The sequence below is a fragment of the Pelophylax lessonae genome, assembly GCF_965119305.1.
Source record: "Pelophylax lessonae genome assembly, chromosome: 8".
Classification (NCBI taxonomy): domain Eukaryota; kingdom Metazoa; phylum Chordata; class Amphibia; order Anura; family Ranidae; genus Pelophylax; species Pelophylax lessonae.
In genome coordinates, this window is record NC_138775.1 from 223,141,692 (window position 1) to 223,169,402 (window position 27,711).

Sequence of the window (27,711 nt, forward strand, 5' to 3'; positions counted from 1 at the left end):
TACTGATACTCCCATTTTTTTTATCCTATAAGAATTAGAGAATTACAGACCATCCCCTTTACCTACGTCTTTCTTCCTAATCAGCTCCCCCATCCGATATAGTAGGATCTTTGTTAATAACTTGCATAGGTGATGAGAGTTTATTCTTACATCTGAAGATTAATCCTATGTTACTTTATTGTCGACTGATAACATTCCTAAAGATTATTAATTGTATAATATGAGGTCAAAACTAAACAACTTTCGATTGTATCCAATTAGGCAGGCCCTTGCACTACATAGTTTAAAGTAAATCTAAAGGAAAATTGTACAAGAGAATTGAACATGTATGGCCAGTGTAAGTAATAAGCAAACATAACACAAAAAAAGGTTTGAGCGCTAATCCTAAATGCGGTTTTCATGTTGTATCATGACCCCAAAAGCTATAAACTGGTAAAAACAGTACATCACCACGGCCGCCCAATCCTTAACACGGGATGGTGTATAAAACAGTTAAAACAGAAGAGAAGGATGGCGCTCTAGCGTGCACATATAATAGGTTTATCAAGTCTAGATAAAGCTAGATATAGCGAAACATGTAGTTGTGGCAACCAGAAGCTCTTGCGATACTTCCTCCCTCCCGCCCGGCCTCCTGTGTATCTCCGCGGCGTCACTTCCGGTGACGTCATCCATGCGCCACTTCCGGTCCTCACGGAGGACTCGGTTTCAGACAATGCCTTGGCCCCGGGTTCAGTGTAGTGGCCGCACACAGGACCGTGTGAGCCTCTACCATCGGATGCTGACATCTATCAACAGGGAGGACCTTTTCCCACCTGGGGTTACCCGATGTTATTGGAGTCCCACGACCACCACCAGGGATCCCCACAGCACCCCAAGGAGATCCAGAGGCTTCAGGGTTCGGTTTGGAAGTATATTTATTGATCAATCATTTTAATCCGTGTGTGTTCATTAAACCTTCAAGGCTTACAACGAGACTATTTTTGGGGTCATTACTTTAACTTTACCTATTATATGTGCACGCTAGAGCGCCATCCTTCTCTTCTGTTTTAGTAAGCAAAAATGGCTGCCTCTACATACATATATATAATTATAGCCTATGCAAAGTGTTTAAAACAACATCCATTGATAAGATTACTTACAGTACATCTACCCGATCCTACACTCAGGTGCATATCTAAGAAGATTGAAAAGCCTTTAATTATACCCCCTCCTTTACACTAGTACTTTTCTCTCTTTCACTTTCCAGGACAATTAGCAAAGTGTTTGGTCTTTGGTTAGAATGAATAATTCATTATTATTCTTTGTTAATGATTTATGTGCCATATGCCACTATTACAGGATGTATGTGTAACTTCCAGCCACCTTCATTCAGACGATAAGGGGGGATAATGGCATGAAGAGATGAATTACCATTGCGAGTAGAAAGAGTGATTAACCCTATATACCACCAGCTGGAAGGTGCTTTGTACAACCGCAAGCGTACAGCATACATCACACATTACAAAACACAAGGCCATATTTTAGGATTTCCATGCAGTTATTCATACAGTGGTAGATAATGGACCTGGGAGATATGAAATGATTACAGACAAAAGACATCAGTGATGAGCATCCATTAGAGCTTATTACTTTAGTGCCAAACAATTTAGATAAACAGGAAAATGGCTGCAATAAGGCTTAAAATAACATAATTGGGTTTATTGCAATCCACCTTCCCCAAAACACACAATTCTTTTTTTTTTTTTTTTTTTTCACGATTGTAGAAGGCTAAAAATTCCTGTATGTCAGTGATCATGTAAGTTTATTTAGGAGCAAATCCAAGCAGATAAAGTCATTCATTTAACTGCCCTTGTGATTTAAAAACCATTATCTCTAAGCAGTTTGAGTAAAGACTGTACCTTAGACTCTAAAACCACTAAACTACTAGTAAATTTATAGCCAAATTTCTAAGGTGTGCTAGAGTATAGTAAAGGAACAATATATCAAAGCAAAAGAAAAACTTAAAGTTTAAACCCTTACATATGCTCAGTAAATTGATTAGCCTCAGGTGATACACAGAGATTAAAAAAATTACCTTACATAATTTGTAATTTGTACATAATTTGTACCCGTTTATATGCAGCCCTTTCTCCTCTACATCAGTTCAAAGTACACAGATCAAAGGATTTTTCTCCGCTCTAGCAAACAGGGGGCGGGTATCTGGCATCTCACACACACTGCACATCCAGAGCACAGAGCTCCCTGTAGTCTGAGAGCTGAGTAGAAGGGACACACCTCCTGTACAGAGGCTCATAGAGAAACATACACATAGGTGTGCGCAGCCTATTGCATTAGGGTGTGCACCCCAAAGCCCACACCATATCTGTGTGTATATACTGATGGTGCCAGTGGGGTAGAGATCGGTGTCTGTAGTTTTATTGTTTTATTGTTATTTTTTATTCTTTTTTTACAACTTTTTTTTTGTTGTTAGCCTAGTTAGGGAGCTTTGGTAAAATATCAGGGGTCTAAACAGGGGGAATCTGGACCACAAGGGGTGATTAGGGTGTGCCCAGGCACACCTGGCACACCCTGTGCGCACGCCTATGAACATACATAGCTGAGGCTGTCAGCCATCTGCTTTATGCTGGAGAGGGTGAGGGCCATCACTCAGGAGGCTGTGGATTCAGCATAGAGTATTATCGGTGACTGCAAACTATCTGCAAATAGCAGCAGAAAGGAAGATCAGAGACAAGTGACACTTGGTGCTTTGGGATGAGGCAAATAGACACTATAGAGGAATATGCTTTGTTCATTTTTCATGTTGGAGATTTACAACTACTTTAACCACTTCTGGACCCGAAGGATTTGCCCCTAATAACCAGGCCATTTTTTGCAATTCGGCAATGCATTATTTTAATGAAAAATTGTGCGGTCGTGCGAAACTGTGCCAAAAAAAATCGATGTCCTTTTTTCCCCCACAAATAGAGCTTTCTTTTGGTGGTATTTGATCGCCTATGCAAAAAAAGAGTGACAATTCTGAAAAAAAAAAAAAAAAAAAAAAAATATATATATATATATATATATATATATATATATATTTCACATTCTGCTATATAACATTCCCCAAAAAAACCCCAAAAAAATTTAAAATCTAAATTTTTCATCCTTTTAGGCCAATTTTTATTCTGCTACATATTTTTGGTAAAAAATCGCAATAAGCGTATTTTGATTGGTTTGCACAAAAGTTATCCCGTCTACAAACTAGGGGAAAGATTTATGTCATTTTTAGTTTAGTTTAGTTTTTTGCTAGTAATGGCCGCGATCTGCAATTTTTAGCAGGAATAAGACATTGCGGTAGACAGATCGGACCCCTAACTGACATTTTTGACACTTTTGGGGGGGACCACTGACATTACTACAGTATTTAGTGCTAAAAATATGCACTGTTACTGCAATAATGACACTGGCAGGGAAGCGGTTAACATTGTGGGTGATTAAAGGGTTAAATGTGAGCCTAGGGTAGTGTTAACTAACTGTGGGGGGAGGGGCTTGTGAAATGATCATATAGACCTGTGATCCTAAATATAAGGATCACAGGTGTTCTGTGATCATTTCAAAGAGAAGAACGATCAGCTGTGTTTACAACAGCTGACCGTTCTTCTCTCTCTGCAAGGAGCAATCGCGGGTGCCTACTATCCCCGCTGCCTAGTGGGGGCTGGAGCGCGCCACTGGAGGCACACGCTCGCCCCCTAGCACCAAGCACGCGACTGATGTAGGGCTACATCGTTTCGTGCAGGAGGGCCAGCCTGCCGCAGTAAAGTGCGGTGGGCGTTCCGGAAGCAATTAACCACCTCCTGCCCACCGTATTGTAAAATGGCGGGTGCAAGGTGGCTCTCTCATTTTTGGAGGACATAATGTTACATTATCCCACTCTTGCAGTGCACAATCGGTGGTGCAGTCTATCCTTGGGACACGGCGCATCACCGAACTCAGAAGAGAGCCGATGACGAGGCTCTTTACCCATGTGATCAGCTGTGTCCAATCACAGCTGATCAAATGTTACCAAGGGCAGCGTGTGGTGAGAGGGGAGCCAATCAGTGGCATTTCCTCACAGGGGAGATCTGCACAGATAATCAGGGCACTGATTATCAGTGCTCTGATGACCAGCGCAGCCCCAACAGTGATGCCAATCAGTGCCCAACAGTGATTCAAATCAGTGCCCATCAGTAATTCCAGTCAGTGCTGCCTTTCAGTGCCAATCACTGCCTGTTAATAGGTGGTGCCCATCAGTGTCGTCCATCAGCGCCGCCTATCAGTGCCCATAAGTGCTACCTATCAGTGCCTATCAGTGCTACCTATATGTGCTCATCAGTGCAGCAAGGGGGTAAAAGTGCCCAGTAGGCAAGTAGTTAAAGCATATCTAAACCTTAAAACAAAAATATATTACATTGCAGATTACCAATTCATACATGTAGTGGCTGCATTCGTTTTCTTTTTTTCAAGCTTCTTTATTTTTACCTACCAATGACAAACTTCCAGCCCTACGATGAGAACACTCAGTGGTTCTTCTTTATTGGGACAACAAAAAATAAGGACCTGAACCTGGCATCTCTCCTACTGCCCATATCATAGAGGGGTATAGTTCTGTAGATCCTCTTGCAAAGGATACTCACCTCTCCTGCTGCATGTACCACTGATTATCGCTGTAGCCAAGAGAAACCCACAGCTGAAAAAGCTGCAGAATCCCACAATTTTGGGGTGTTGATTTTTTCTGTAGTGTCAATTTCCTGGTCATCCCTGGCATTCAGGTATTGAGTTGATAAACCATGGAGCTTGATAATGGTGCACTAGATACATCATTTGTGTACAAGCCACACACAGAGGGAGAATGCAGATAAGAGCCTAATGTGCAGATGTGCAGCATAGGAGAGCAGGGCCGGTGCTTCCACTAGGCAAACTAGGCAGCCGCCTAGGGCGCATTGCCACCTAGGGGCGCAGCCAGGAGTTGGCACTCTCTCTCCTTTATTAATGATCCTTGTGAGCTGAGGGGAGGGGCGGCAGTGGTGGAGGAAGAAGGGACAGAGGAAGATGCCAGGTGTCTGGGGCAGTGGCGGAACTACCAAGCCTTGGCTTTGGGGGGGCCCCAGAAGGCAGGAAGGAAGCCCACCAGAGTGCTGCCTGCATGATGATCCTCTTTGGCTGGAGCTGAGCGGCCTAAACCCCGGGCAGGAAGTGATTCTCTGCACTGAGCTGGTGGTCAGCTGTCATTTCCCTGGGTCGGTACTAAGCAGGGAGCGGAGGAGAGCTGAACCTGAGCCGGAGCTCGGCACTGGAGGGCGACACCTTTACTGGAGCAGAAGCGACGGCCGATGAGGCACCGGAATGGTCTGAGGAGGTTGGTGATGAAGGATGTGCGGAGCTCTCTGACTGCTGCTTCTTCCTCCACCAGGAGCCTGTTGGAGATGTGGTGAGCACTGTGGTCCTGGAGAGGAGTATCCTGGGAAAAGGAATCACAGTGAAGAAGGGGAGAGTGCAGGCCACTCTCTTCATTCTGCCCAGTGAGTGTCCCCAGAAGAGGGGATCCGTGTCCCTGGGTGTGACATGGAGGATCCCTGGTGTGAAAGGGAATTGGGGTCACCAGGTGTGCCATGGGGAATCAGAGTCCCCAGGTGTGACATGGGGGATAGGGGTCACCAGGTGTAACAGGTGTTCGGGGTCACCAGGTGTGCCATGAGGAATTGGGGTCCCTGGGTGTGCCATGGGGGATTGAGGTCCCCAGGTGTGACATGGAGGAACATCAGGGTCCCCAGGCGTGACATGGAAAAACATCAGGGTCTCTCCGGGTATGACATGGAGGAACATCAGGGGCCCCTGGGGTGACATATAGGAACATTGGGGTCACTGGGTATGACAGCATGACATGGAGGAACATTGGGGTCCCTGGGTGCCACATGGAGGAACATCGGGGTAAGTGGGTATGACAGCAAGACATGGAGGAATATTGGGGTCCCAGAATGTGACATGGAAAAACATCAGGGTCCCTGGTCGTGACATAGAGGGACATCAGGGTCCCCAGGTATGACATGGAGGAATATGGGGGTTACTGGGTACGACAGCATAACATCGAGGAACCATCAGATCAGGGTCACTGGGTACGACATAGAGAAGTTTTTAGCCCCTTCCCTTTTTATTTATTTTTTTTGGGGGGGGGGGGATGGGGCGCAAGTAGCTGGTCTTGCCTAGGGCGTAAAATAGTCTAGCACCGGCCCTGTAGGAGAGGTAAAGGTGGAAATACACAGGTCACTAGAGAAGGGATGGAACTGAGATGGAGAGGAAGGGGTTGAAATGGATGAAATGGTCTGCAATCATAATAATAACCCCCACCCTCCCCACCCAAGCTGTTGCCGCCGTTCTGCTGATCATGAATGATTAATTTGTCCATCAGATCCTCCTTCCTTCATTGTGACAGGAAACGGAGGTCTCTTATGTAAACACTATAGCATTCAAATTTGTGATTGGCGGCAATAATCAGCTCTGTACATTGTGTTTATTATAGGACAGCTCATATCATAGTCATTCATACTGGCTGGCCAATGGTATTTCCTGCAGTACCAATAATAAATGACATTGCAAAAATAAGTGTCCTCCACTTTGCCATTCTTAAACGTATGCTGGTATTGAAGTGGTTATTGCAGATCTGTGCTTTCCCCAAGCACGGCAAAACCAAACGTTCACCTTAAAACGGAATTAAAGGCAAAAATACATCTAGGTCTTTTTTGCCTCTTTTTTAGTGTTTTGAAGGTGTACGTCGGTCCTAACTTCGCTGTGGCGAGGTACGTCATTTATGTATCTACATCGGCCTCTCCTCCTTCCCTCTGCCTTCTGGGACCTGTGCGTGTCCCACAAGACGGCAAGGCCATTCAGAAAAACGCAGCAGGACTCATGCATGCGCAGTAGGAAACCTGAAGGCTTCACTGCCAGTTTCCCTTAGTTGCAATGCTGGTGCATGCACCCAAGCCAGTTGACGAATCGGCTTCGGGGGGGGGCGACATCGTTGGATCCCTGGACAGGTAAGTGTCCTTACATTAAAAGTCAGCAGCTACATTAAATTTTCTTTTTTAGAGGCTAGAACTCCGCTTCAACTGCTTGCAGGTAAACCAATGTACTGGTATGTCGCTACCTGTTTCCAGGTTTAGGGTGAGCGCGTGCATGGCAAACTCGCCCACCCTCTGCCCCCCGCCGACACCCATCGTGATTGTTCACCACGGGGATTGGTCATCAGGTTACAGCCAATGATTCAAGGCAGTGACCTGCTGATTGCCTGTGTCTAATCACAGCCCAGAGCCCTGTGTTGACAAACAACACAGGGCTCTGTACAGAGGGAACAATCTCTATTTTTCTTATCCCTGCTAAGCAGTGATACAAAGAGATTATTAGTAAAAAGCAGCATATATAGCACACACAGCACACATTGCACATTGCTAGGCACACAGTTAAACCTTTGATCGCCCTAGTTGTTAACCGGTTCCCAGGCAGTGGCATTAGTACAGTCACAGTCTATAGTATTATCGCTGATCAATATATTAGTGTCACTGGTGATGTCAGTTCCTACCCAGTTTAAGTTACTGTTAGACTGCCTGCCACACTTTCACAGTCCCACTATAAGTTGCTGATTAATGTCATTAGTAGTTAAAAAAAATACAAATAAATCCAGTATATATACAATAGTTTATAGATGCTATAACTTTTTAGGCAAACCAGGACTTCGGCACGGCCACTTTTCTATTTACTATTTATTTTTCTCCGACGTTTTGTCACTCTTTCACCTTTGTGTGTGTTTTTCTCACGGATGAAGGGTGTGATTTCTCAGGCTTACCTTGATGTCTAGGGGGAGGATGTGTGGCCCTCAGGTTCCTTCCCCCTCTGCCTCTGGGGGGCCTCTCTTTGGGAGAGCCCCTCAACCAAGTATTCAGGGTCTGCTTTGGCTGGCCTAGAAGAACGGGGCCTGCCAGGCCTTCTGGCTAGGCAGACCATCTTTGTCCCTGTCTGGAGTCTTGTAGTGGTCCTACCCCTTCAGGGGGTGAATATGGGGGGATATGGTGAAAAAAATAATGAAAACGGGTACGTAAGGCAGTGGGCTTATATAAAGATAATAAAGTAGATACATGATATAGTAGATACATAATAATATGCCAGTAATCATTGTACATTAGTAGAATATGAACCATTGCCTGAAGAGGGTAATACATAGGGGGAGCGGTAAAAAAGGGGGGGAAATGGGACTTTAAATGAAGTGTGTGAGCAAATGGTGGGTAATAATTTTTTTTTTTTTTTTTTTTTACCATATCCCCCCATATTCTTATGAATAGGGATGGAGGTGCCTAGCCCCATTGGGCAGAGCCTCATTTAAAGTCCCACTTTCTGAACTGTTGTTCATTTTTTTTTTCCCTTCAGGGGGTGGACTAACAGCACACCCTTAAGTGCACTTTTTAGTGTGTGTTCACATGCACATTTTTTTTGTGCATTTATGGGTTTTTCACGGAAAAAGAAAAAAAAATCAATATACACCTATTGGTATTTTTGTTTTTACCAAAGACATGTAGCAGAATACATTTTGGCCTAAATGTATGAAGAAGTTTGCTTTTTTTCTTTCTTTTTTATTGGATATATTTTATAGCAGAAAGTAAAAAAAATATTGTTTTTATTTTTTAATTTTAATTTTTTTTTCTTCTATATTATAAAAAATAAAAAAAAACCAGTGGTGATTAAACACCACCAAAAGAAAGCTCTATTTGTGTGAAAAAAATAACTGATTAAAATTTTGTTTGGGTATAGCGTTGCATGCCTGTTCAGATACTAGGTAAAGTTGCGCAGTAGTATGTTGCAAGGGAAGAGGATGGATTAAAGTGAACCTGTTGCTTGCCCAGCATGAAAAAAAAGTTTGTTTTAAGAACAGACACCACAAGCAGTGCAGAACAAAATACTCAAAGGGGCACTGAATACTTCAGGTTTGCATGTGAAGTCAGATGAAGGAAAACTTTAAAGAAGCTGAATAGCTCTAGTACGGTGACTTTTACTTTACTACTAGGAGCATGAGTTCAGTGACTTCTACCACAGTCACTTCTACCACAACAACTACCATTATGTTGTCTTGTTGAGCATTGAGGCACTCTCATTGGAAAAGGGGATGAAAGTTTTTTGGGCATTTCCCAGGGAGACCAAAGAGATTTTCCTTTAAAAGTAATAATGGTAACTTGTGGATTGTGGTCTTGCACTAGGCTTTCGTTTTTAAAAATTAAAAAATGCCAACATGTTCGCTAGGCTGATAAAGACAGAGATGACTTTCAGCTCCTTTCACTGAGCTATAATGATTGTTATTTGTGGCCTTTATTGTTCAGTAATAAGAACCAATGAGAGCTGAAAATTACAGCCACATGGTTGAAAATAACAATCTTCATGGGAAGTAACATGCATTTTAGTGTGGTAAATTGATTTTATTAGCTGTAGATTTTGCTTTACAAACGCCTGAAATTACCCACAGGGATTATTCGCTGTGTTGGTCTTTTTCAATAAAGTCATGCACACAACATTTAAGATGCATAGAATGCATTAATTCTTAGGTTTACTTTACTGGTTTTGACATATTAGATGAAAAAATTAGGGTATATTAACAGATACATTTAAATACCACCCATGATAAAATGTTCTGACATGCTGAAAATGTTCATGAGAATAATAAAGCAGAATTCCACTCAAACCTTTAAATACATTGATGAAATACATAATAAGACAGTTAATTTAACTGTCAATGATTTCAATCTCTACCCATCCAATCTTGATATTCACACAGCCCCATCACATAGCACGACCCAGAGTATGACACCATTATCTGCAACAAACTGTTACAGTGCATTAAAAAAGTATTCATATCTTCATACCCCTTAACCTCCCTGGCGGTATGATTATGTCAGGAATTATGTACCAAAAGCGGTACAATTTTTTGCATGGAAATTTGGCGGAATGTATTATAGGCCTACAATTCTTAGTAATTACTGACTTAAACCTGACCAAAACAAGACTCTAGTAGACATCCCAGATGTGATAAATTTTAATCAAAAACGCATGAATTCTAATCTAATCAATAATATAATTTTATTATATAATATATAATATAATATAATATATAATATATATATATATTATATGATATAATAAAATTATATTATTGATTAGATTATAATTCATGCGTTATATATATATTATATATATATATATATGTGTGTGTGTGTGTGTATATATATGTGTGTGTATATGTATGTGTATATATATATATATATATATATATATATATATATATATATATATATATATATATATATATATATATATATATATATTTATATATATATATATATATATATATATACACACACATATATATATATAATATAAATGTTGTGTTTGTGTTTTGTGCAACATTTGAATTTCCCTCACAGTTCCGCTCCCATGCACCATTGCTGCTGCAGGGAACGGAACCAGGAAGTCATCACACCGACGGACGAGCGGCGGGGATCTCGGCTGGCGATCACAGCAATGGGAGATCATCGCTGGATCGCCAGGAGAAGGTAAGTTACACCGCTGCACGCTCTGCACATCTACCCCGAGCGTGACTCAGGGATACCGATAGTAGCATAAAACAATCCACCCCAAGTCACTCTCGGGGATACCGCTAAGGGGGTTAATATTTTCTGCATTTTGTCATGTCACAACCAAAAAGTCCACCTGTGTGTAATTTAATCTCAATATAAACACAGCTGTTCTGTGAAGAGTTTTGTTAGAGTACCTTAGGGAACAAGCAGCATTATGAAGGCCAAGGAACACACCAGACAGGTCACAAGATAGTTCAAGAATAACGTTGTAGAGAAGTTTAAAGCCGGGTTCGGTTATAAAAAATATCCCAAGCTTTGGACATCTCATGGAGCAATTTTCAATCCATTACCTGAAAGTGGAAAGAGTATAGCACAACGGCAAGATATGGTCGTCCACCTAAACTGACAGGTCGGGCAAGGAGAATACTAATCAGAGAAGCAGCCAAGGGGCCCATGGTAACTCTGGAGGAGCTGCAGAGATCCACAGTTCAGGTGGGAAAATGTGTCCACTGGACAACTATTAGTCGTGCACTACACAAATCTGGCCTTATTGAAGAGTGGCAAGAAGAAAGCCATTGTTGAAAGAAAGCCATAAGAAGTCCTGTTTACAGTCTGGGAGAAGCCATGTGGGGGACACAGCAAACATGTGAATGAAGGTTCTCTGGTCAGATGAGACCAAAATTTAACTTTTTGGCCTAAAAGCAAAACGCTAAGTGTGGGGGAAAACTAACACTGCACTTCACCCTGAACACACCATCCCCATCGTGGTAGCATCATGTTGTGGGGATGCTTTTCTTCAGCAGGGACAGGGAAGCTGGTCAGAGTTGATGGGAAGATGAATGGAGCCAAATACAGGGCAATCTTAATAGAAAACCTGTTTGAGTCTGCAAAAGACTTGAGACTGGGGCAGAGGTTCACCTTCCAGCAGGACAACGACCCTAAACATACAGCCAGAGCTACAATGGAATGGTTTGGATTAAAGCATATTCATGTGTTAGAATGGCCCAGTCAAAATCCGGACCTAAATCCATTTTAGAATCTGTGGCAAGATTTGAAAATTGCTGTAAACAGACGCTATCCATCCAATCGGACAAAGCTTGAGCTATTTTGCAAAGAAGAATGGGAAAAAATATCACTCTCTAGATGTGCAAAGCTGGTAGAGACATACCCAAAAAGACTTGCAGCTGTAATTGCAATGAAAGGTGGTTCTACAAAGTATTTATTCGGGGGGATGAATACAAATGCACGCCACATTTTTCAGATATTTATTTGTAAACAATTTTGAAAACCATTTATCATGTTCCTTTCACTTCACAATAATGTACCACTTTGTGTTGATCTATCACATAAAATCCCAATAAAATAAATTTATGTTTTGGTTGTACCATGACAAAATGTGGAACATTTCATGGGGTGTGAATACTTTTTCAAGGCACTGTACCTTGAATACCATCAAATACCACGTCGCACGACCGCGCAATTGTAGGTAAACTACAGAAAAGCAGAAACTGTTGTCAAAATGCAAGGTCTGTTTATCCTGCAACCACCTATATCCCTCCATCCTTGTGAAAAAAAAAAAAATATTAGAGAAAAGAAAGTTAAACTCTGGTGTCCAGCTTCTTCTTGTAGATGGACTTTCTCTTGGGGTCCTGGGCAAGCTGAGGATGCCACATCTTGCAAGAAGGCACTCCATCACTAGTTGAGCTCCATGAAAGCTGTGGTGTAAGCTAGCTGCATTTTTACTTTTTTTTTCTTTTTTAACCACTTCTGGAGCAGAAGGTTTTACCCCTTAATGACCAGGCCATTTTTGCTATACGGCACTGCGTTAGTTTAACTGACAATTGCACAGTCGTATGACACTGTACCCAGATAAAACGGATGTCCTTTTTTTCCCCACAAATAGAGATTTCTTTTTGGTGGTATTTGATAACGACTTTTATTGTTTGCGCTATAAACAAAAAAAATTGCGTCAATTCTGGGAAAAAAAACAATATTTTATACTCTCTGCTATATAACAGTCCCAATAAAAGCAGTTTAAAATCAAATTATTTCATAATTTTAGGACAATTTGCTACATATTTTTGGTAAAAAAATCCAAATAATATTGATTGGTATGCGCAAAAGTTATTGCGTCTAAAAACTAGGGGAAAGATTTATGTCATTTTTTTTCCCACTAGTAATGGCAGCAATCAGCAATGTTAAGCAGGACTGCAACATTTCGGCAGACAGATCAGACACCTAACTGACATTTTTGACACTTTTGGGATGACCAGTGACATTACTAAAGTAATCAGTGCTAAAAATGTGCACTGTTACTGTACTAATGACACTGGCAGGGTAGGGGTTAACACCAGTGGCGATAAAAGGGTCAAATGTGTCCCTAGGGGGTTCTTTCTAACTGCGTGGGGGATGGGCTTGCTGCATGAACACAGAGACCTGTGTTCCTAAATAGGAGTAACAGGATCCCTATCTTCATTACTGACCGAACAGCGGTCTGCCGTGTTTACAACGGCAGACTGCCATTCTGTCTCCACGGGGAGTGATCGTGGGTGGTGACGGATATCGCGGCCGCCGGACCCACTGATTGTCTCCCCCTGTTGCCAATCAGCACGTGCCCCCACCAACTGTCCCGTGAAGCGATGTACAGGTGCGTCTTTTCGCGGGACAGAGCCAACCTGCCGCCGTAAAACTACGGCGGCTGGTCGGCAAGTAGTTAAATATCTGCACTTTTTCTTGGGGTTCTGCAGATTAAGAGGACCTTGCATTTTGATTTGATGCAAGTTCTGCTTAAAGGAATACAATGCTGTCCCTGGACAGAAGGGTGATGTAATTGCATCCTCACATACAGATTAGAAATGAGACTTTTAGAGGTAAAGATGATTTTGACAAAGATTATTCACAGCAAGACCAAAGTCAAAGTTCACTTTTGATTTAGGATTGCTTTATATTCCTTTATTGTTCCACTGACTAAAGATATCCATAACACAAAAAAAGAACAGGGCTATGGATTAGGATCTTCTAAGGGTCACTGATTGTCACTGAGCAAACTGGCTCTGGACCAGCAGCACTCCACAAAACAGGGACCAACCTCAGATAAAAGAAAAAGGATCCAGAATTGAGAATTCACACACATAAAATCCATTGAGGATGCCAAATAAACGTCCAAGAGAGCAAGGTAATTTAATGATGAAATTGATTTATAACAGAATAGAGCCAATGGCTTTGCAGAGCCAAATGCACTCTAGAAAGAGAAAATCAGACTGTTCTTAAATGTACTTAGGTGAGCAGTTACTAAATGAAATTGCACAGTGTTTTTCCTGCTTGGAACATTTCAGGGGGGCAGGTTACGTCAGCAAATGCAGCAAAGGGCCCTTTTGCTGCATTCAGTAACACTGGCGTAACCTGCCCTCCTAAAGGAGGCGTGTGTTTGGACCCTAAAACATGTTGATTCTCTTCTGCTAAGAATCAGTTTTACCATTATATTAATTTTGACATTTGTTTGGTGCTCTCATTGAATTAAATAACAAAAAAGTTGCGCTAAACAAATGAAATTCATGTGCACATGACCATCACAAATAATGATTAAAATAAATAAAACAGTAGTGTATTGAACACCCGTAATAGTCCAAACAACGATAATATGATGATGATGTATTCTTCAATGTGAACTTAAATATAAATCTGTGAATAGGTATATATCAACCACCAAGCGTAAAGTCCTCCACCAGTAAGTGAATGTGCTTACCGGTGCCACTTGACATCAAGGGTCAATCACGCTTGACTAAAATCTCCAATAAGGCACCAATCTCCAATAGGTCTCCAAAAGGCTCCAATTCCAGACAAAGAGATCATTGGGCACTCATCTCAACATATCCAACAATATCTCGCAACATATCAGGATTCACGCAAATCATAGGAAATGACAAAGAAGGTACCCTAGTGTAAACCTGTCATTTATTAAAAAAGTAGCACAAAGTATCGCACTTACATAGTTAAAAGCATCAAAAGCAAGAAAAAGTCAGCCAGCTACATCTGTTCGCCCGTCCTTCCGGGATCATGGGAGCGCGGTGATGTCAGCACATTGCTAATCTGACACGTTTCGTCACAGATGACGTCTTCCTTGGGCCAGGTTTACACTATGGTACCTTCTTTATCATTTTCTATAGTTTGCCGGAATCCTGCTATGTTGCGAGATATTGTTGGATATGTTGAGATGAGTGCCCAGTGATCTCTTTGTCTGGAATTGGTGCCTATTGGAGACTTATTGGAGATTGGTGCCTTACTGGAGATTTTAGTCAAGCGTGATTGGCCCCTGAAGGTCAAGGGGCTCCGGTAAGCACATTCACTCACTGGTGGAGGATTTTACACTTAGTGGTTGATATCTACCTATTTACAGATTTATATTCAAGTTCACATTGAAGAATCCATCATCATCCTAATATCGTTGTTCGGATTATCCCGGGTGTTCAATACAATACTGCTTTATTTATTTTAATAATTATTCATGATGGTCATGTGCACATAAATTTCATCTTTTTAGTGCACATTTATTGTTATTTATGTATGTTTGGGTGATATCTCACTGTATAGTTTCAGCTTTGTTTATTATTAGCACTATATGTGTTTGTTTAGCGCAGTTATTGTTTCCTTACACTCTCTTTGAATTGTATGTGCAAAGTTACTCATAAGGCTCAATTAGGAAGCATAAAGATCTTTATTATTAGCCATATCAATGTCATTTTCAAATAGTGCTGAATTGAACTTATAGACCAGGGGTCGAGAACCTTTTTGGCTGAGAGAGCCATGAACACCACATATTTTCAAATGTAATTCCGTGAGAGCCATACACTATATTTCCGGGTATCGGGAACCTTTATTTAATATTCATATTCAGGGGCCGCAGCTATACAGTGAGTAGATGGAGCCGTGTGAATGTGCCTGGAGTCCAGTCGGGAAGAGAGCAGAGCAGGCAGGTATGCAATGCGGCCAGAGTGGTGAAGCACCTGCATGCCTGCGAGTGATGGAGGTGGGTATAGGCCCTGAGAAAATGGCGGCCGGCCGCTGAAGGCCTCAGAAGTGGATGTGAGAGGCAGCTCCCGCGGGTCCCCGGGTGTCAGAGGGGAAGGAGATCGTGTCTATCGGGGCACAGGGAGTGGATGGCAGGTCTCCTTACCGGTTATTGCCAAGGCCCCTTAGATGCACAGCACACGAGCCGGCGGCGGTACCACGAGTAGGCCATGGGGTCCGTAGCGCGGCAATCCGGTCACCCGGAGACGAACTGAGGGTAGCGGTGGGTAGCCCACAAAGTGTACCATCGATAGGTGCAGAAATCTCCTTGGCACCGGGCACAGCTACGCGGATGGCACTGGATTGAGTGGTAGATGCGGCGGAGCTCTGGGACTACACGTCCAGTGTGGCTCACTCCTGGACATGCCCCCCTTTATTAACGATTTGTCTGCGAGCCAGATGCAGCCATCAAAAGAGCCACGTCTGGCTCGCGAGCCATAGGTTCCCTACCCCTGCTATAGACAATAGATGCCAACCAGCCAACTATGCATGTATGACCCAGCCTATGAATGAACTTTCTGACAAAAAAAATTATCGGACAGATATGTTTATTCACAATAAGAAGTTAATATGTTTCTGGCTTCAGAAGAGGGAGAATAGCGTGTCCGAGGAGTAGCTTAAATGATCTGAGGCTTATTCCACAGGTATCTGCATTGGTAAAAAAAAAATCCATTTAGCACAGCATATTGCTGAGTTTTCTAGCGTAACCTTAAATAAACTTCCTAAATTTTCAGTTTAGCGGATGAGATTGGGTACAAATTCTACACTCTGAAGTGTGAGCTGAGATAGCTATGACGGAGCCAAAAAAATAATTAGCATGTTCACAGCCTGGACTCAGCTGTTAAGCTGAAATAATATGACAATCCCTCTTATTACAGGCACATGTTTATGAGACAGTGTTATTTGCCAGGGCTGAATCCGCTGTAGCCAAATGCTGCAGGTTCTTACTTTGCTAGGAAAGAGTTAACTTTAAAGGTTTAATAAATAGCAAACGTTATTCTGGGACCGAACGCCTGGAGCTGTAGCTTCCTGAGCAGTTTGTAAAAGCCAACAATTTGCTGTAGTATGAAGCAGCTATTAAATATGTGATGTTGACTTGTAACTGTTGAGTATTGTTATTGATAAGCAAATTGTTTTTTCATTGTCAATTTTATTAAATTGTGCCTAGTGTCAGACAAATTTTACCCCATATTACGTGGCCATTCTTGCAACTTTGAGCATCAAAAACGACAAATATAAACTGTAGACATTAAAAGACTATTCCCTGCCGTAGTTAAATTCCTATTTGAGAAAGATACACCATATGGCCAAATAGTTTATGGACACCAGAACATGAGGGTCTCCGGACGGGTGGTCTTATTGGAATCTGAAAGCCCCCTTTAACAAGGGGCCCCCAGATTACAGCCCCTCTATGTGAATGAGTAGGGGATACATAACACCCTGGGGGTTAATCTCAAAATCTATACCAGACCCAAAGGGCCATGTATGGTTTTGGGGGGGGGGGCTATGCCATTTTTGTTCTTAATTTTTTATTGCTGACATTTTTTTTTTTTTTTATACATTTAGCTGTCAGCGGGAAACTTTGCTGATAGCTGATGATGACTCATCAGTTGTTAAGGATGCGGCGGACGCCACCTCCTAAACAACCATGACAGTTAGTGCTTGTTAAGGACGCCAGTGACCAACCGCTCCTTAACAACCAGCTATTTAAAGCCTGCGTTAAGGACGTCGGCTGCTGCCGGCGGTAAGTTATGCAGGCTTTTGCTACTAAAATACCTCGACTTCATATGAAAAAACTCATGCGGCATTTTAGTATCTTTTTTTATTGAATGCCACAAAACTTTTTGAATAACGCTGTGTGGTATCTTACTGCATACTCGGATGTGGCAAGATACTGCTTTGTGAACAGAGCCCAATAACACCATACCAGTTCCCAAATGTTGACCGGATTGGACTCCCAACAATTCCTTTGTGCACTCCTCTGCTGCCACTTCCAGCGAAGTCTCCTCTCTTCTTTGTGCCACATGGAACTTCCATGTGGCACAAAGAAGAGAGGAGACATCGCTGGAAGTGGCAGCAAAGGAGTGCACAAAGGAATTGTTGGGAGTCCAATCCGGTCGATATAGGAGGAGGCGGACAAATGTAATTAGATTCTCCCTGATACTTACCTATCTACATTCTGGGCGTGTTTGACCCTGTGGGGTCTATCAAGTTGGTAAGAGTACCTTGTGACTTACTTTGTTCAGTGGTGGACTTTCCTGCTTGCACCCTTTCGTTTTTCTGGGATTTATGTGGACTCCATAATTGCACTTGGGACTTGTTCATTCTTTTATTGGCGGCTTATTTTTACATTTTGATTAGCGCGACACCATTTTCAACCATTTCACTGAAGATAAAGTTTTATTGTCTTTTTGTGTCAGCTGCTTTTCTTTTAAAGGATTACACCGTTTGTCATATTATTGGCATACTATTTTATATGATTATAGCGCAGCGATCTCACTTTATATAGTTCCCAAATGTACCCATGTTGTACAGATCCCTCTGCTAGCACCTCCAGGGCTTCCTAAAGTACCACAGCAAATGAGGTGAGGGACTATTCTTCCCTTGGGGTCATGAATGATTAGTCCCCTTTTGAAAACCTTTTTAAATACATATTTTGCATTCCCATACTTTTATTGCATGAGTATAAACTTTTTTTTCACTGTTGGGACATGGAAGTTTTTAGAAACATTTCTAGGGCTCTGGTCACACTAAGCTTGAAAACCATTGTTTTAGGTATTGCTAGAGAGCTGTGACATAAGGGAATAACTGGTAACGAGCTTAGACCACACTCGATGTACAGGTACTGTTTGATGGAATAGCAAGATGAATGGGTCGCTTTAAACCACAAAATATAAAATAAAGACCCTTGCCTATCTGAAAAGTATTATGGTACAGTTCTTTGATGCAGATTTTGGAAACAAGGTCCCAGTGGTTAAAAAGGACTTCCTTAATGTTTCACTATTATCAAAATAAAGGCATTTAAATAAATAGTTGCTACAACACAAGTTTACTAATGGCCATTGTTAAGGAAATGAATTGATTGGAAGGGGTTGGCTTGAGAACAGAATTTTCGATTGCTAATTGCAGAGTTTGTTGGAATCACGGTAGGGAGTGAAACTCTGGCCTGTAATTAAAGAAATTAGTTGAACAATGGCCCAATTTAGTATATTCTAAGTTGCTGGGATCACTCCAACTATTTCTGTTTCCCCTTATGCCTGTCAGAAGCACAATTCTATTTCTATAGGTATTCCAAGGACATTCTGTGTAGATATTGCTTAACTGGCGCTGAATACAAAGTGTGTTGGGCAGGCTCTTTCAACAATGGACACATATACAAGAAAAGCTAAACTTCTCTTGTTTTTATTTTTTTCCAAGTAGTGTTCTTGACAGCTTGCTGGTATATTAAACATTCTATGCAATCTGTCAGTCAAATGCTTTTTTGTAGAACATCCTTATACACCAAAGATGTAAAGATCTGGAATGTCTCCATAAGAAAGCAATTTGTTGTTGAGCTGATTTATAAAATATGAAGACTATAAATATTCATATATTGCCATTTGCAACCAATCGGATACCATTTTCTTTCTCTAGCCTACATGCAACAGCATCTGGAATCTGATTGATAGCTGTGGACAGTTTACAGGTTTCTTCCACTTTTTAAAGGGAACCTGTCAGTAAAATTACTGTACATGTACTTTAGTCTTGAAAACCAAAGTACTGTAATAAAATATTGTGATAAATCATTAAAGTGTATATAAACTCAAAAGCAAAAATGTAATATATTGCCACGTACCAGTTCTTAGTTGTGCTTTTAAGGCTTTTTTTTTTTTCTTTATTTTTATCCGGTGTTCCCACAAGTAAAACTCTTTCTGTCTTTGGATGACAACATTCACTTACTGTGCTGTATCTATGGGTGAGCAGCATTGCCACCCAAGGCTGCTCCTCTAAATTGGACTTTAAACACCAACATCATTAAATAGGACAGACAGAGGCGCCACTAAGTGTAGACTTTATGCGACAGGTTTAATGAATAAAATTATGCACTCACGTTAGTAAGCATATATTCATGCCCATAAAACAAGGTTCCAGTGTGGAGAAGTGTACATCATCCGGTCATGGACATCCGTCCTGCTGGAGCCAAAATCCTTTCGCCGTGGCCGGCTTGTACGGCAAGGTTAGAACCAGGAAGTAGGCTCGGTGTATTTGCTTGACAGCGAGGCTTGGTGGATAGTCGAACCTGGATGATGTCATCTGCATGCGACGCGTTTCTGAGTGTGCTTGCTGCCTGGGGGAGGGCGTGAAGAAGGAGCGCGGCTGCCCTCCCCCAAGCAGCAAGCACACTCGGAAACGCGTCGTATGCAGATGACATCATCCAGGTTCGACTATCCACCAATAAATGTGGCTAATCCCATATTAGATATTCAGTCTGAATATTAGGCAGATTTGTCATACCCTGATCTAATATGATGATCAGCTTCCCTATCGGGTGAAACCTCTCCTACAGCCTACTACTTCTGCTATCCATATGCAATTGTAGGGCTTGATGTGTGGATAGGGCCATTGTAAGAAGAGGGTGGGGAGTGGGGACACTATTTTTTAATTGATGACCAGACTCCCCATAAGCCCTGGATTCCAAGGGCAAAGTCCACTCTGTTCCACATAAGTCTTTCTGAATATAAGTACATTTTGAGTAATATAGGCAGAGTATGAGAGGAGGGATCAACTGCATTGATATAGTACCAGGCAATGGGAATTTATTCCTGGCCATTGCAGGCTATGCCCTAGAATCAAAAGCCATTGAGTTGTCTGAAGGTATTCTCCACTATATTGCTGGACCTGGAGCACCCCTCCAATTTTTGTTAAGGCTGATGTGACCCTGGGATGTGGCCCTGGGTTAAGAATAATGCCTCACTTAGTTTGGCTATCTGTATAAATGTTGAAATATCTTTAGTACATATTTGCTTTTACCTAAGACAAAAGCAAAAAGATCAGATCTTGTAGAATTTGTAGCTGAACATTGAGCTTCCACATTATTCCTAATCTTACATGGTTTAGAGTAACAATGAATGTACCTTATCCTGCCTTTCCTTTTAAATCTGCTGTTTGTTAATGCATTTTCTATTTTGATTTCAGCATTCTGGCCACAGCTGGAACTCACTTTAATACTCACGTGGACCTGCGAACATTGCGGGCTGTACGTGTTCTCCGACCTCTCAAGCTGGTCTCGGGAATTCCAAGTAAGTTTTCTTTCTTTACTCTTGTTTAGAAACAGGTCATTATAATCTTTCCAGTATTTTTTTTTAAATCATTTTCAGTCCAAACCTGTTAATTTGAACTGACACAGCTTCAAACGGGTATGTCTGTTCTGTTATGTCAAAATCCCATGTGCCAGTTACAAACAGAAAATGTGGCAGCTGCTCAATCAGCCAAAAACTGCACATTGGGGGCATTCATTTTCAAATATATGTGGATGCTACATGCTGTGTCCTGGCTCCTCTGTGTCATGCAGTTGCACTTTCATCTGTGAGACATGTATTATAGCATTACAGAAAATGAGTGCCAATGTATCCAGCGCAACTCCATTTCTCCCTATGATGCCTAAACATGAAAAGCCAATACTTGCTAAGAAAGCAGCAAAAGACTTTTCATGTGCATGTACTTAATAAAAAAACGAAAGAGAAAAAACATATTTTGACTAATACACAGTTTAAGGGGTAATGTGTTATCAGCACAGAACAAGAATTCCAATATTAAGCTCCCCTAGCTTGCAGAGGACCTGTCTAATCTGTTTCTACTTAAAGTGGTTGTAACCCCCCCCAAAAAAAAAAAAAAAGAGAGATCCCGTTCCCTTATAGCAGATTATACAGCACAGTGCTTGTGCTGTCTAACCCGTCCCTCTCTAAACTGTAAAAAAAACCTGTTTGATCCTGCCTGTTCCTGTGGCCCCCTTGGTGTGCTGACCACGGTAATCATGGCTGCTAAACCCTGATTACTGTGGTCAGTTTATGTGCCTATGTTATCCCGCTGCTCTCCTCTCTCCTCCTCCCTCCCTGCCTGTCCACTCCTGTATGTGTGTGTGACCTGCCCCTTCCCTTTCCCCCATTAGTAGTAAAGTAAACCTAAATAAACATCACTGTCAACCCCTCTTTTTTATGCAGCCATTCTACACTGTAAGTGTTAGTGTAAAACGATGCTTCTAAATACCTTTTTTAGATCTGCTCTGTCTGGTCATGTGACCCTCCGGCCACTCTCCTCCTCCGATATAAAGGCTACAGCAGGAGGAGCTGAGCCGACAGCACAGTGGTCAAGTGACCTCCCCGGCTGACGTCAGAGGGGAACTCGGCCCCTCCTGCTGTAGCCCTTAGATCGGAGAACAAAAGAGGCCAGAAGTCATCTGACTAGCCAGAACAGATTGGAGTTAAGGAATTTAGAGGCATTGTTTTATATTAACACCTATAGTACACAGTGTAGGATGGTTTCATTAAAGAGAGGGGCTAGCAGTAATATTATTTTTAACTTTACAACCACTTTAAACCCAGCTCCAGGAAATCTGAAAATTCTCCCTTTGAGTGGGGCTGCACCTGCATTACAAGGGTTAACTATGTCAAGAGGAGAGAAAAAACAATTTAACCTATTCTCCGCTCCCCTGGCAGGCAGTGCTCCCCATGTCCCGACAGTGGACTGTCCTCTGGCGTCCCCACGTCCAAAGCAGGACTATGGGTGCTGCCTTGGTCTTAATAATATCAGGACCTAAAACAGCTGGAGCATGGAAGAAAAATTGCTACATGGACCGGTCTAGCAGTGCAGAGGAACGGGGCATTTGGTAAGTAAATCTTCTTTAATTCCCCTATACCTAAGTGAGCTGTTAACCTTTGTAGTGCAGGCTAGACCCACAGGATCTCTGACTGGTGGGGCCGGGTGTTGGGTGATCTTGTTCTGTGCATGCATGTTTATACCTGACATGGATGGGAATTTATTTAATTTAAACCAGAATTTCACTTTAAAGTAATATTAAACCCAAAACCAAAGACTTAATATATTCCAGCTTCCCAACCATTACATGTGGTGGCTGCATCAGTTTTATTTTTTAGGCTTTTTCCCCTTTTTGCTATAACCTGGTGATCTAGCCAGGTTATAGCAAGGGTGCTATTGAACAGCAGTGTTGTCAGTCTGGGCGGAGGAGAATGCTAGATGTACAGGCAGATTTAGATTAACTAAACAAATTGAAGCCAAACTCCAGCTAACTCTTATAAGTGGTTTTAGCAAACACTGTTCTTCCTTTTGGGATAAAGGTTTTACATAAGTAAATAAAAGCTGATCAATGTAAGCACCCCTGCCAGTGTTAAATGGTTTGTCTCATCCCTATAAACTGATACATCTGGAAGAGAGCTTGTTCTTTTGACAAACAACAGACTTACTGTTTACTTTTGGGTGTAATACTACTTTAAGTTAGACATTCTGCATGCTGAATTGCTAACATTGGTGCTCTAAATGTAGAAGCTCAGTGAGAATCAGAGAAATTTTGGATACGGACTCTGCACATTGATATTGCACTTGTATCTTTAATCTGTATTAGGCTGTCAGCACTGTGTCATGTATCTCTCCTGCAGGTTTACAGATTGTCTTGAAATCCATCATGAAAGCGATGGTACCTCTGCTACAGATTGGATTGCTGCTTTTTTTTGCCATTCTCATGTTTGCAATTATTGGACTTGAGTTTTACAGTGGCAAGCTACACAAAGCCTGTTACAGGAACCAATCAGGTAAGCTCCCTACCACATCATATGAGAAGAGAACTCTGTCTGTAATGTGGTTATTGTGACAAAACCCTTAAATGTCTGTCAATTACACAAAATATTATGTTGTTGCTAGAAAAATTGCATTTGTTCTTTTGGAGGTAGTGATATTAAAACAAAATGTACAGCCTCATTTAATAATTCTTAAGAGAAGCATTCCATAAAAACAATCAGAATTCATCTTTTCTTGGGCTTATTTAAGCAAAATGGGTAATTCCAGGTAGCTATGGGTTTGACCCATGCACATAAGGGCCCCAATATGTTAAAATGCACTGGCATGCCTGTAGGTATAATGTATACTCCCATGTTATTTACATGGCTTCCAGGACACTGCAGATTTGGGCGCCTGGTCCCAGCATCAAAAGCCACACATGCGCAGCGCACTGTCTCCAGTGGCCCAACATTACTGGGAGAAGGGCTCAGAGTGCGCACTGCACATGCATTGCTTTTGAAAACTAGAAGCGTGCTCCCCTTGACCCTGGGAATGGGCACCCAAAATCTGCAGGGACAAGACAATGTAAACAATATGAGAGTATATTGAGCAGGCTTTTGGGGTGACAGTACAGGCCTACAGGTATGCCAAGAACATTAAGCTAAATAGTAAAAGAAAGCACAGTTCATTTAAACATACTGGGATCCTTTGTCAAAAGGTGAACTTAGCCTTCAAATGGGATGTGTCAGGATAGCAATGTGGAATATTTAGTTAATGGCTTATTCTAGAAGAAGCTCCAGCAACACAATCCTTACTTCAATACTGAAATACTGAACCAGAAAAAACAATAGGTTTCACAGCACCTGGACATTCTTATCCCAAATCAAGGATGTGATTGTAGTCCCTGGGAGAAGTAGTGTGGTTAGATCTCCCCAGCAGGGATTTAACGTTTCCCTATGCTATCCAAAACGTAAAAAAGTTTTAGGTATGTATACATTTTGAGTTGACCAGCCCCACCAAAGTGATTACTGTGTTTAGTCCCATAGTACCTGCAAAATATAAAAGTAATGTACATTGTTCTGCTTAAACGGATCAGCATGGGCAAAGAAAAAATAGTTGCAAACAAAGATAGAAGATAGCTGCGCTCAGTGCACAAACATATGTATAGGCTGCCAGTACAAAGGTGTTATCAAACCAAAAGCAATGTATATTCAAGTACAGCGCCACATTAATAGAAGAATAAAAAGACAATGAGTGCACAGAGTCCATAGAGTCCGTAAAACCAGATGCTGAAGTGCAGAAATAAATGCAAAAGAATTCCAACACCGTAAATGAAGACACAATCCTGACGATCACCACGTGCACAAATAAGGTGATTCCCTTACCAGATCTCTAGACCTCCTGTTGCGGAAGGTCCACCAAGCTTAGGGCATGGAAGCAACCACCAGGGCAGGGTCCACTCCAAAGTTCAGCACCAGGTCCACCACGGAACTTTCATTCAAAGCAATACAACCTCGTATGCTCAAAGACCCCAAATGTTGGATGATGGTATTCCTCCAAAAAACAAGTGAGGCTCACATAGTGAAGTACGTACATTTATTGAAGTAAAAACAAAGGTAGAACACTCACATGACATCTGTTTGATTCAAGCATGTAGTTAAGATCGCCGCGGCTGGAGGCGTGTCTGCATGGGGACTGGCAATTCTGACGCGTTTCGTCTTACCGTCAGACGTTGTCAAAGAACATTTGGGGTCTTTGAGCATACAAGGTTGTATTACTTTGAATGAAAGTTCCGTGGTGGACCTGGTGCTGAACTTTGGAGTGGACCCTGCCCTGGTGGTTGCTTCCATGCCCTACGCTTGGTGGACCTTCCGTAACAGGAGGTCTAGAGTTCTGGTAAGGGAATCACCTTATTTGTGCACTTGGTGATTGTCAGGATTGTGTCTTCATTTACGGTGTTGGAATTCTTTTGCATTTATTTCTGCACTTCAGCATCTGGTTTTACAGACTCTATGGACTCTGTTCACTCATTGTCTTTTTATTGTCATCTATTAATGTGGCGCTGTACTTGAATATACAAAGAAAAAATAGTGCTTGGAAAAGTATTAATAATATTACCTAAATGCTATTAGTGACTTGAAATAGCCATAAATATGCTAGAATCTCCTCCTTCATAGACCATAATATCTTTATAGGATGGGATGCAATGGACCCTCCTCACCCATGTGGTGTTCCTCGATGCCCAGATGGATATGACTGCAAGGAATGGATTGGACCCAATGATGGAATTACTCAGTTCGATAACATCCTATTTGCGGTGCTGACCGTCTTCCAGTGTATAACCATGGAGGGCTGGACCACAGTGCTGTACACTGTATGTATAATAATTTTTCTTCTTGTTTTCTATTAAAACCTTTAAGAGAGCTTGTCCTCAATGGGCATATGTAAAAATCTAAAGTTCCCCTCTCAAGCACTCTTTTAGGCTTATTCAGTGTTATTTACTTGTATTTTCAACCTGTCAGGCTGTGAGGCTATTTATCCCTTGTGTGAGCTTAGTACTGATAAAAGACACTGAACATAAATATAATGATGGTACTTTGAGAATTAAAAAATTAATGAAAGAAACCAAACTCTTTAATTGACAGTGACAGTCTTCTGTCTTTAATCATCCTGGATAAAGTGGTAGGTATCAGCCCTGAGCTTAGGCATAAAACAAGACAGCCCTTTCAGGCCTTAAAGAAGAGGGAAGAGAAAGGGGGCGCCATGCAGACCATATTGTAGTTAGCGGGTTTATTAGGAAAATGTTTAAAAGTTTTGTTGCGCTCACAAGCGTAAATGAATGAAAGTGTGTCTCTACGCTCAGTGCCAGCCTCAATGATTGGTGTAGATGGGATGGCCAAAACTGCAGCAACTGCGGCCACCCCATCTCCTATCCTTGAGGCTGACACTGACTGACACTGACTGTATAGACATTCTTTCACGTATTTATGCATGTGACAGCAACTAAACTTGTTTTGAAATTTCCTAATAAACCTGTTTACTACACTATGGTCTGCTTGGCACCCCCTCTCTCTCTCTTCCCTCTTCTGTTTGCAGCTACTGGGTTTCCAGCCTGATGGAGGAGGCAGCCTTGCAAAGCTTGTAGATAGTCGCTTGTTAATTAGCAGTTGCCCACAGCATCCAGGTAATAGCTTCTGAGAATGTATTTGAATTTCACTGTTTGGTCATGCAATCCACATTGTATTGATATTGTGTTTAAAGTTAAAAGACACAATATAGAGGAGTTACATTTGTTTCCAAGTAATGTTTAGTAGATCCCTTCTACATTTACTTTCCCTGTTGAAAGAGCGTAAGACGCATTTTTTTTTTTCTTTTGAGGCCTTACAAACTAGAAATGGGCTGGTATTTTTGTGCTGTTAGAGGGAGGGGATACAATATGATAACAACACATACACCTGTCAATGTAAGAAGTGATCCGGTCCAAGCTTGCAGCAACCCTGTAATTGGCAAATATGAATCAAGAACGTTAACTGCATTTTTGTTTTAATGTAAATAATATTATCTGTAACCTCTCATTTTTAAGGTGCATTTATTAGGTCCAGGCAGGGTAAAAAAAAAAAAAAAAACTGTGATAGATTGGAAGTAGGTTATTGTATATTGTATACTGTACAGTATAAGATTTCACTAACACCCTCACCCCCATCAGATTTGACAGTCTCTCTCTGCTAATTATTTTTGTAAAAATTGGATAATAAGCAGTTTTGCTGTGTAACTGTGGAAATTGTAACTTTCTACAGTTAAAAAAAAAAAAAAAAAAAACTTACTAGGACCTGGGGAGAGAAGATTATACCATTTAACCACTTTACCACCGGAGGATTTTGCTGTCTTACGTCCAGGCCACTTTTTGCGATTCGGCACTGTGCGACTTTAACTGACAATTGCGCGGTCATGCAATGCCGTACCCAAACAAAATTTACGTCCTTTTTTTCCCACAAACAGAGCTTTCTTTTGGTGGTATTTGATCACCTGTAGGATTTTTACTTTTTGCGCTGTAAACAAAAAAATGGAAAACATTTTGAAAAAATAACAATATTTTTCACATTTTTTTATATGAAATTCCCCCCAAAAAAATGTAAAAATCAAATTTTTTATAATTTTTGGGCAATTTGTTTTCTGCTATATATTTTTGGTAAAAAAAATCGCAATAAGCGTATTTTGATTGGTTTGCGCAAAAGTTATTGCGTTT

At 41.5% G+C, this 27,711-nt stretch overlaps 1 protein-coding gene across 6 annotated transcripts in view; it reads left to right on the forward strand.

Moving 5' to 3' along the window:
- CACNA1E (calcium voltage-gated channel subunit alpha1 E) overlaps positions 1-27,711 on the forward strand; it is a 1,228,023-nt gene that overhangs the window by 980,452 nt on the left and 219,860 nt on the right. For all 6 annotated transcript variants that reach the window (XM_082266485.1, XM_082266488.1, XM_082266487.1 and 3 more), the window contains 3 exons: positions 20,871-20,974; positions 23,348-23,500; positions 25,661-25,839. In XM_082266485.1, the coding sequence (XP_082122611.1) occupies positions 20,871-20,974; positions 23,348-23,500; positions 25,661-25,839 (436 nt within the window). The remainder of the gene's footprint in view (positions 1-20,870; positions 20,975-23,347; positions 23,501-25,660; positions 25,840-27,711) is intronic.